This window comes from Palaemon carinicauda, chromosome 2 (assembly GCF_036898095.1).
Source record: "Palaemon carinicauda isolate YSFRI2023 chromosome 2, ASM3689809v2, whole genome shotgun sequence".
Classification (NCBI taxonomy): domain Eukaryota; kingdom Metazoa; phylum Arthropoda; class Malacostraca; order Decapoda; family Palaemonidae; genus Palaemon; species Palaemon carinicauda.
Genome location: NC_090726.1, coordinates 202,485,630 through 202,497,845, shown reverse-complemented (window position 1 = coordinate 202,497,845; position 12,216 = coordinate 202,485,630). Strand labels below are relative to the sequence as shown.

Below are 12,216 nucleotides of genomic sequence, written 5' to 3'. Positions count from 1 at the left end.
TTATATTCTATTTACCTCCAAGAGAACAGCAGGGAATTTTTTCAACGCTTCACCTTCCAACTAAATCATCGTGATCTTTTTCCAGGTGCAATTGACTTAGAAAAAAAAAGTGAAAATTTCTCTTGTGTAAGATAGATTCTAAGATTTTTTGTTAGGAATTTTATTCATTTTATCTGTACTCTTTTTTTTTCTGTTCGTGCCACTGAAAGGACGTAACTTGCATATTGATTATGGCCTTCTTCCTGTTGTGGCGGGATGCACACAAAAGCAACCCCCACACCCTTGATCACTCTAACAGACAATTGTTTCCTCAACACAAACTTTCCCCTTACGTTATCATAAACTGGACTCTTAGACTGAAGGGAAACAAAACCCAAACATAACCTTAAAACTATATTTCTTACAAACTAACACTTAAAACTAGAATCAACTGCATTCAAAATCTTAACACTAAATATACAATAACCACCATTCAAATAAAGAAAAACCATAACAAACTTAAAATTACCCACACAACAAAACCAATATTTGTTTATGTGTGGACCTCTTTGTCCACACAAGGGCCAACAGTCCTTACAGGCCAATGCCACAACTCTCTGGCAGACGCAACACTCGGTGGCAGACAGATAATTTTGTGGCAATCTGCTACACCTACTTCACTTTATTTGGGCACTTTATATCATCATCATCATCATCTTCATCATCATCATCATCATCGTCATAATCTTACAGAACAGTCAAATCAGGTCCTTCAAAACAATTCAGGTCATCAACAATTGGTCAGCATTCAAAAAAATAAATTTAATCTCTCCAAAGGAGGAATTACGGCCTGCAAATGAAAAAAAAAAAAAAGAAAAACACTTACGAACACTCCTAACTAACTAAACTATCGCACTATAATCAAAGATAAATAATAAATTGTTCTTATCATTCACAATCACGACAAACAAATATAAACAAAACTGTCCTTACTCAAAAAATAATCAAACACCTCCACGCTGGTAAAAGAATAAAGATTATAATCCAGCATTCACAAACACAACTGCCTCTAGCCGCAGTCAAATCAAAAATCCATTCACCCAAGACATTCAACACTGTCGTAACCTAACTAAAAACAAACAAACAATATCATTTATACCAACAGTCTTTCTCACAACAAACAATCAATACACTAACTACCTCTCGCTCACTGACACACACACACATACATATTCTCTCTCTCTCTCTCTCTCTCTCTCTCTCTCTCTCTCTCTCTCTCTCTCTGGATTTGGCAAACAAAAGATAAATAAAAATAATACATAAATTATTCCACCACACTGTGTTCATGGCATCCATGAAAAACACCAAAAAGCCAGAGGATCACCCTGCATTACCCCTGTCCTCATGCCTGTCTCGGAATCACTGCTCCATAGATGACGTTTTCGATTACATGGTTCTGTTGTGCTCTGGAAACATTGCCTGGCAGCTCGACCTCTTCGTAAATAGCCTCTGTATTCATGTTCGATCCAGGCTCTGAAACGGAATTATTATTGTTATTATTACTTGCTAAGCTACAAGCCTAGTTGGAAAGGCAGGATGATATAGGCTCAGGGGCTCCAACAGGGAAAATAGCAAAGTGAGGAAAGGAAACAAGGAAAAATAGAATACTTTAAGAAGAGTAACATTTAAATAAATATCTACTATATAAAATATATAAAACTTTAACAAAACAAGAGGAAGACAAAAAAGAGAGAATAGTGTACCAGATTGTACCCTAGAGCAAGAGAACTAACACGAGACAGTGGAAGACTATGATACAGAGACTATGGCACCACCCAAGACTAGAGAACAATGGTTTGATTTTGGAGTGTCCTCCTAGAAGAGTTGCTTACCATAGCTAAAGAATCTCTTCTACCCTACCCAAGAGGAAAGTAGCCACTGAACGATTTCAGTGCAGTAGTTAACCCCTTGGTTGAGAAAAATATTTTGGTGATCTCTGTGTCCTCAGTGGAGTGTGAGGACAGCAAAGAATAAGTAAAGAATATACCAGACTATTCGGTGTGTATATGTAGGCAAATGGAAAGTTAACCTTAACCAGAGAGAAGGATCCAATGTAGTACTGTTTTGCCAGTCAAAAGACTCTATAACTCTCTAACGGTGGTATCTCAACAAGTGACTGGTGTACTTGTTCATTGACTACTTTTCACTCTATAAAGGTAGAAGAGACTCTAGCTAAGGTAAGCAGCTCTTCAACGAGAAGGACACCCCAAAATATAACCATTGTTCTCTAGTCTTGTGTAGGGCAATTGCCTCTATACCATGGTGTTCCACTGGCTTGGGTTAGAGATCTCTTGGTTGCGGCTACACTCGAGCACAGAATTTTAGAAGGGATAATCGGTGGTTCCTAAAACAGGCAATGATGTTAGTACAAAGAATAGCTTTTGTTAGTTAACTCATTATACATTTCCGTAATAGAACCCTCTTCATCTTAAGGTAGTAAAGCATATAACTAGTTTTACTTGAACTAGAAACTTATGTAATGTTAACCAGATTCTCCCTGAAAACGGTATACTTTTGGATTTATGTGGACAACATTCATATTGATTTTTTTCCTATTTCTACCCCATGTTGAATGGCATCTCCCTATAATAAAGAGTGTCTGAATATATATATATATATATATATATATATATATATATATATATATATATATATATATATATATATATATATATATATCACTGTAGTCGCAGCACCCTTGTGGGAGGGTGTACCCTGGAAAATACACTCGGAAACCACACTCCCCCACAAATTGTCGAACTCGCGGGTTGTAGTTAGGAAAGGGGGGAGGGGGGTGTGAAGGATTGAATCTGTGTGTATATGTACTCATCATCTAAATATTCAGACATTATTTTCGATACCTCGGGTATACTAGTTATATATATATATAAATATACATATATATATACATACATATATATATATATATATATATATATATATATATATATATATATATATATATACTGTATATTCAAATAAGCCTCAAAAAACTTCTAATGTTGAAAGAACTCTTCCACGGGGCCCCAGACCCTATAGGGAGATTCTTTTTAGTATTAATACTGCCTTGTGATCTCATGTCAGAGTGAATAGGATATTAAAAGGCAAGTGTGGCTTATTTGAATAAATGAAAATCCTGAGTTAGTAAAAAAATTATCATATATATATATATATATATATATATATATATATATATATATATATATATATACAGTATATATATATATATATATATATATATATATATCAATATATACTGTATATATACTGTATATATATATATATATATATATATATATATATATATATATCAATATATACTGTATATATACTGTATATATATATATATATATATATATATATATATATATATTTATATATACTGTATATATATATATATACATATATATATATATATATGTGTGTGTGTGTGTATGTGTATATCAGATTACTCGAGTGCCATATGTGGATGAGATCATAGTGAGTGGTAGATGGAGATGTTTTAGGTTGCTCTTCGTACTCCCCAAGAGAGATTAGTTCATCAAACTTTCAACTGGGCTCCACAAGGCACTAGAAGAGTTTCAGGGCCCAGACCTACTTGGCTGAGGACTATGAAGCGTGAAGTATGAGATGATGACTGAAGAAGTATCGAGTTAAAAGCTTAACATAGAGACGACTGGCGAATTCTAACCGAGGCCCTTTGCGTCAATAGGCCTAGGAGAGGAGGATGATGATATATATCATCATGAGCCGTTACTTGTCCACTTCAGAATAAAGGCTTCACAAATGGAACTCCAATCCCGACTGTTTATTGTTTTTCTATGCCAGTCTATACGCGCAAATTTTCTTAGTTCGTCAATCCATCGTCTTCTCTTCCTTCCCTTGCTTCTTTTCGCATTTTCTAGGGACCCATTCTCTTATTCCTGACGTTTTATCTATCATCTGTCATTTGTATTATATGTCCCGCCCATGTCCATTTTTTCCTTACACATTGTTAGAATATCCTCTACTTAAGTTTGCTCTCGTATCCATCGTTTTGTTTTTATTTAAAGGTCGCTCATGAATTGCAAAGGCGAGGAACAGCAATAATGTCCTAGTGACTGATCATATATACGTATGATCAATGCCTGAGTTAGGACCAGGGAGGGCCAGGCAATGGCTGTTGATGACTCAGCAGGTAGACCTATAGACTCTCCTGAAAGCCGCCTTCCTTAATTCACAAGGACTGGGTCAGATTGCAGACGCTACTAGAAACTATCGAGTTTGTGAGCGAGTCCCAAACCCCGGTCCAGCATATCGCCAGACAGGGACGTTTCCAATAGTCTACCAAAACCCTCATAAGTTTCCTTTTAGGAAACAGATATCTATTCTGTCAGCTGCAGCATCCAAGACGGAATACTTGTCTTTTTCCATCACAGGGTTAAAGGTTTCAGAGTACCTGAGACAGATTATGGGACCATTAGAGAAACCCCTTTATCAATAACAACATAACTTGATTTTAACTTGATAGTATGTAAAATGTTGTGCCTGATTTGAATCCTTAATATTTTGGGTACGAAATCAGGCTGTAATTTTGGCAGAAACTAATTTTTTAAAAATCAGGTTTCTCGTAGCATTGGGTTCTCAACCACCGCTTGTGCCATCGAATAAAAAGTGTAGTTGTTCCGATTAAGCTGCTTGTAAGTTTCTGGGCTTATGTGAATGTCAGGATTGTTTGTAGGAATATATCTATTGCCTGTATTATCACTTATCTATGTTAATGAATGTGCATATAATACATCGGAATTGTCTTTAAGATAGGGTTAAGCAAATCTTCAGTTTCAGCAGAGGAAACTGCCCACTTTGAAACAGTGATAATCGTTAGTGTTAAAGAGAATAATACTTATTCACAGCAAATATTTACCATTAAGTGAAGCTCTTCTCCCTCGGATGATGTAAACAGCCATTCCTGTCACGATCGCGACCAACACACAACAGATACTTAGTAAAACCATTGATGTGATTTCCAGAGCAGTCTCTCTGGTGCTTGGCGTTGGGACAGTGGATGAGACAATGCTGCTTTGATTTGTTGTTGAACCAACAGGACATTCAGTTGCAAGGGGAACTGGTGCTGGAAGAACTGCAATAGAGTTTTGTTAGATTAGCTTAGCTTAAACAACAACATAAAATGCATTAGTTTCTAGTCGGACAAAGACTTCAGAGATGTCAATTCATATTTGGTGTTTGGCCAGTTTTCATCCATCATGCTGGCAAGTGCGGATTGGTGCTGGCGGTAGATTTTCGTCTGATCGCTCACATTATACCAACCTAGCATTGGTGGCCTTGACTAGTACAGCTTTGCTGATCTTAGATATACTCAAACACTTTCACCCCGTCAAGGTATCCCCACTGGTTAAACAGCACAGCCCAAATCAAATCGCAGAGCTAGTGAGATGGAGGGTACTAAGAAAGTGAGCTGAGAAAGAATACGAAAAACACGAGATATTAGGATGGGACAGAGGCATTTACTCTGTTGTTAGTCCAAATGACCATAATTGACCCGACTTTACTTTAAGAGCTGTTTTCCAGGTCCTGTCACACAAGGAAACCCTGTGCACTACAGGAACTACAAGATCTGTCTGCCGTGTACATTATTAGGTATTTTGAGTATCACACAGCGTAGAGATAAAACTGAAATATTTTTTTAATTAACATTGTGAATATATTAATTTCATGATACAGTATTAGGAATATATAGAAATTGAGGACTTTCCAAAAGATATTATGAAAAAAAATGGACTCACCACATTGAGTTATGTTGTCACAACTTCTCCAGTAGGTCTTTTTGGTGCTCGTGATTGTGATTCTTAAATCATATGACCGAAGTACCTGATATCTTTTGTTGCGTGGATTAATTATCACTACCTTGGAAAGAAAAACTTTGAAAAGACATTGCATTTAAAATTTTCCACGACACTAGATATATCTGTCATATTAAGCTAACAATTATTCGCCTGTTAGAAAGATCAGTTGTAAACCAATTTTATTATAGTTTTACTTATCAATTAATGAGACATAGAAGCAGAAAATACCTTAATGATGTAACTAACAGCAGGGTTCAGAAATGGTTTCTTTCCTTTGAGTGTTCGGTAGCTCAAAAGTGAGTATGAATATTTATTTGGAATTTGAAAGAACCATTAAGAAAGAATTTTATTACCTTATCAACTTCGTTGCGAAGGCTCATGATTTGATAGGCGTGTATCTATTTATTTATGTTTGTGTGTTTGTTCGTTTGTGATTCTCATAACTCAAAAAGTATTTGACCGAATCTCATAAAATTTGGTGGAATGATTGTCCATGATCCAACGACAATTTAATTATATTATTTAAGTTATTGGGTCAAAGTTCAAGGCCATGTAAAGGTCAAAAACATCTTTTTGCTATATCGTGGTCAATTTTCATCCAATTTACATGAAACTAGTGCCAAAATGTGCATAGGACATTGTCCTGCTAGGGCATTGTCACTGTCCCTTGCCTCTGCCATTCATAAAGGACCTTTAAACCGTTAAGAGATCCTTTTTGACTGATTTTCCAATGAACTAAGTCTTTTGTATTCAAAGTTAACTTGAAAATTTTCTTCTTTGATTCAAAATGAAACAAATATATAACTTTGAAAGCTAAAGAAAGTGTTCACAAAAGATTTTTTTTTTAAAGTAATAACCAATAACTGATTTTTGTTCTAATTTCCTGGTTGCATCATTGCGGTTTTGTGGGGTCAGAGAATTCATTGAGTGATCGAAGACTTTTGATACTTACCTTACCAAATTTAGAAAATTGAAAGAAATTCCATGCATTTGATTCTCTTGAATTGTATGTATCTCCAAATCCTTCTAAGGTAATTTCGTTGTTTATATCGCTGGTCCAGTAAGCTAGAACAATGTTGGAAGAAGCTGGCACTATGAAGTTGAATGGATTATTCGCATCAGAGCTGTAAAACTTGTCATCTGGAAGAGAGAATGAGTTTGGACATTGTAAAAGAATGCTTAAAGAAAACCGCGTTATAAGATATACTGTAATTTTAACTTGAATTAAAAAAGTTCTTCATTACTCTATTAGGAACTAATGAAAAATAATTAGTCTTTAGGAAGTAATAAATTGTGAATTTAGTGAAGATTTTAAGACAGGATATCGCCATTCCAAACATCAATAGGTTAATTTGGTTCGTGTAGTAAAAAGAAGCTGCTACGTAGTGTCTCAAAGTCTGAAGACAACGACTGAAATATAAGTATTTAGTCATCATCATCATCATCATCATCATTATCATCATCATCCTACGCATATCGACGCAATGGTCTTGGTTAGATTTGGCCATTCGTCTCAAGCTTGAGGTTTTAAATCAATACTTTTCCATTCAACATCTACTTTACGCCAAACATGTAGGTCTGGGTCTTCCAACTCTTCTAGTGCCTTGTGGAGCTTAGTTAAAAGTTTTGTGAACTAATCTCTCTTGGGGAGTGCGAAGAGCATGCCCAAACCATCTCCATCTACACCTCACCATAATCTCATCCACATATGGCACTCGAGTAATCTCTCTTATAGTTTCATCTAATAACAGTTTAAAAATTCTTTCTAATTTTTTGTCATATGTTTAATATGATAATGAACGTCAAGCAAGCACTTTATTCCGTATTTTCATGACGTCATGAAGGAATTCTTACTACTGGCTCTTAGCCCAAGTCCTTGGCGAAGGGCTGTGCATGTAGGATTCAGTCACTGGAGAGTGGGCTGCAGTGGTATTCATCTTTGGTAGTTACATATTTTAATCTCAATTGTTCATTACTTCTCAAATAGTTTATTTATTTCCTTATTTCCTTTCCTCGCTGGGCTATTTTTCCCTGTTGGAGCTCTGGGTACTGTAGCATCCAGCTTTTCAAACTTTGGTTGTAGCTTAGCTAATAATAATAATAATAATAATAATAATAATAATAATAATAATAATATGCAACTGAACTGCCTTTTTGAATGATACCTGCATTCACATTTCAAAGTTTATCGTTTGATTTGTTTAAATAGTTCCTGTGGTTAGTCGAATGAAAATTAATTTTAATAATTTCAATGATAATGATTTAAATGATTACCGTAATGATTCCGTTAATAATAATAATTTCAATAAATTGACGTTAATCCCCTTGAAAAAATGGAATCATAACCTCCGTCGAAGAGGGGGAGACCTTGTGAGATCGGTCATGAAGTTGTGTGAAGCTTTGCTGGAAATCCTTCATGTGTTTCGAAATTCATATTGATTTATTTTTTTTTTATTTTAAAGAATCGTTTGCTTCCAAATTTCTAGCAAACTATGATAGGCCATTTACATTTAATTTTTATTTCAAGGCATTTATAAGACCCACGTTTTTCTTTCTTACTAAAATATATCATAAATTATTATTATTATTATTATTATTATTATTATTATTATTTTAATTATTATTATTATTATTATTATTATTATTATTATTATTATTATTATTATTGCTTGCTAAGCTACAACCCTTGTTAGAAAAGCAAGATGCTATAATCCCAAGGGCTCCAACTGGGAAAGTAGCCCAGCGAGGGAAGGAAATAAAGAAAAAAAATAGCAACAAGAAACTTATTGAAAAATAAAATAAAATATTTCAATAACATTAACAACATTAAAATATATCTTTCTTATATAAACTATAAAATCTTCAAAATAACAAGAGGAAGAAAAATATATAGTATAGTGTGCCCGAGTGTACCCTCAAGCAAGAGAAATCTACCCCAAAACAGTGGAATACCATATTACAGAGACAATGACACTACCCAAGACTAGAGAACAGTGGTTTGATTTTGGAGTGTCCTCCTCCTAGGAAGATCTGGTTACCATGGCTAAAAAGTCCCTTTTAACCTTAAAGCGAAGTGATTCTTACCTGCTTGAGCAGACACAAAGGCCAGAATCAGTGCAAAAGGGAAGAGCAGTAGTTTCACCATAGTTGGTCGTTGGAATCCTGTCAAGAAATTGATCCCAGTTGGTCAAACTCACTTCTGAGTCCTCTGGAGAAATGAATTTATGGTTCCTCTTTGGCTCGTCACTGAAAAAGTTTCACTTGATTTTTCTTTTCACTTAATCACTGCTGAAGAAGAGGCTTTGTCTTGTTACCTCTCTGTAGGTTAGTAAAGAACTAGTAAAGAACTAATGGCGTCCTGGGATCAGAAGAAAATGTAAATATAGCTCACATTTCCTACCGGATTTCTAAGCTGATTAAACGTCTTTGTTTTAGCAACGGAAATGCAAACAAGGACACTCCAGTAGGCTTGATATGTGTTCGTTAGTAATCAATTAAAAGGTTTATTGATAAATACATCTAATTCACTAGATATATATATATATATATATATATATATATATAGTTAATTCATTATCAAGTGCTTTTGAATTAAACCACTCCCATTTTCATTCACCGCTAATCTTTTTGTTACTTTGTGATCGAGATGACGTCTTGCAGTCGACAATTGACTTTTCAAAAAAGGATATCCTCTCTCTCTCTCTCTCTCTCTCTCTCTCTCTCTCTCTCTCTCTCTCTGCTTCTCTTTGTCATCCTTATATGTCAGCTATATTTCCTCCAGCAACGATTGTCCAATTTTACTCAAGTTTAGTTAACTTCATTTGTTTTTTATTATCTAATTGCCGGGTGGTCAAAACAGTCTAATGTTTATCCTTATTTTTTATCGATCATAGGTTCGAGTCCCTGGCCGGCCTGGGCTAGTTATTAAAGGGAATTTCCTTGTGCGTCTAAGACTCTAAGTTCCCATGGCAGAGCGAATTCGATATTAAATGGTATTTATGGCTTATTTAAAAAATATTTAAACCTCGAGTGTTAGTGACATATATATATATATATATATATATATATATATATATATATATATATATATATATATATATATATACATATATATATATATATATATATATATATATATATATATATATCAAAGCTCATCGCTTAAGAAACAGATTCAGGCAACGTTTAAGAAGCCCTTTGTGTCCAGGCTGTTTCTTGGCATCCTGTTGATCCTTTCCTTTGTTATTTCTTCTCTTTGGTTATTTGATTTCCTTTTTATGTCATAATTTCTTCCGAAGAATTCTTTGTTAATCCAAAGGCCCTTGGAGAGAGAGAGAGAGAGAGAGAGAGAGAGAGAGAGAGAGAGAGAGAGAGAGGGAGAGAGAGAGAGAGAGAGAGAGAGATTATTCTCTTATACACTTGATTTAAGGAGTAAGCACATTTCATTCATGTTTCAGTGTTTCACCCGAATATATTTTTTGCCAGGTAGTAGGTTGGCCAAGGCACCAGCCATCCGTTGAAATACTACCCCTAGAGATTTATTGGATAATGAGACTGGCCAGAGAGTACTGCATTGAATCCTTCTCTCTGGTTACGGCTCATTTTCCTTTTACCTACGCATACACTGAGTAGTATGGCTTATTGTTTACATAGTCTCCTCTGTCCTCCAACACCTGACAACACTGAAATTACCAAACAATTCATTCTCTCTTAAGGGGTTAACTACTGCACTGTAATTGGTCGGTGGCTACTTTCCTCTTGGTAAGGGTAGAAGAGATTCTTTAGCTATGGTAAGCTACTCTTGTAGGAGAAGGACACTCCAAAATCAAACCATTGTTCTCTGGTCTTGGATAGTACCATAGCCTCTGGACCATGGTCTTTTACTGTCTTAGGGTAGAGTTCTCATGCTTGAGGGTACACTTGGGACACTATTCTATCATACTTTTCTTCCTCTGGTTTGGTTAAAGTTTTTTATAGTTTATATGTGAAAGATTTGTGTTGATGTTGTTTTTCTTAAATTATTTTAATCTAGTTGTTAATTACTTGTAGTTTCCTTATTTCCCTTCCTCACTGGGCTACTTTCCTTGTTGAAGCCTTCAGGCTTATAGCCTTATAGCATTTTGCTTTTCCAACTAGGGTTGTAGCTTAGCAAGTAATAATAATAATAATAATAATAATAATAAAAAGATGGAATTCATAAGTGATGATAATGTTATTTTGAATATTCTTTATTTTTTTTGTCCTCAAAGACTTATTTAAAAACAGTTATAATTACACAAAGACATTTCCTAATCCTCGTGAAAACTCCAAGGTCTTTGAGAACATTTTTATTTGCCAGATATGAAAGTAAAAGCCTTATTAGATCCACATGGTATGTGGCTTCAAATAAGGTTGTCTCTCCTTATTAATGCATAAAATAGATTAATTGGAAGCTTAAGTAAATTATGAAGCAAGTATAAGTCTGTTCAGTGGCGTAGCTAAGAGTGGGGGACCTTTTTGAAAAGGGCCCCTTGGCCTCCAAGAGAGGGGTCCCTCCAAAGCAGGGTCAGAAAAAAAATGGAAGTATACAATTAGAATTACTATTCGGTAAGGGGGGTAGGTTGTCTTTACTAAGTGAGCCCCCCCCCCCCACCCCCCACCCCAGGACCCTAAATTTCTAGCTACGCCACTATGTAACGAAAATGTAAATACAGAAATTGAATATGCATACATTAGAATAAAGTTTGTAAGGTTAAAGAAATAATTAAATAAAAATGCCCACAATGAAATGAAAACCATACAGGGTTTTGAGACTTAGAAAGGCCACGTACATACCATTTTCTTTTCAGATTAAGACCAGTTATTCTAAGCTCTGGTCTCATTTTTAACATAAGGAAATGTGGTTTGGCTAAAAGTAAAGATATTTTATACAGAAAGAGATTGTGGCAGAGATTTTACAGTGAATCATCAATATTTCTACTTTTTACCACATCCGAGTAGTCGGATCTCGGTCATCATCTCTTTGAATCAGTGTAACCTTAATACATCTTTTCAATTACACGATATCACCAAATAGATTTATTATATTCTATTTACCTCCAAGAGAACAGCAGGGAATTTTTTCAACGCTTCACTTTCCAACTAAATCATCGTGATCTTTTGCCAGGTGCAATTGACTTAGAAAAAAAAAGTGAAAATTTCTCTTGTGTAAGATAGATTCTAAGATTTCTTGTTAGGAATTTTATTCATTTTATCTGTACTCTTTTTTTTTCTGTTCGTGCCACTGAAAGGACGTAACTTGCATATTGATTATGGCCTTCTTCCTGTTGTGGCGGGATGCACACAAAAGCAACCC

General features: G+C 35.0%; 1 protein-coding gene across 1 annotated transcript; it reads right to left on the bottom strand.

The window, feature by feature from the left end:
* Positions 1 to 1,333: 1,333 nt before the first annotated feature.
* Positions 1,334 to 9,212, bottom strand: LOC137622996 (uncharacterized). The gene is made up of 5 exons (XM_068353616.1): positions 8,967 to 9,212; positions 6,835 to 7,022; positions 5,823 to 5,943; positions 4,943 to 5,158; positions 1,334 to 1,512 (listed from the first exon to the last, which is right to left on the bottom strand). Exons 1-5 carry the CDS (start codon positions 9,025 to 9,027, stop codon positions 1,382 to 1,384), a joined length of 717 nt encoding a protein of 238 aa, XP_068209717.1. The 5' UTR covers positions 9,028 to 9,212; the 3' UTR covers positions 1,334 to 1,381.
* Positions 9,213 to 12,216: the final 3,004 nt, after the last annotated feature.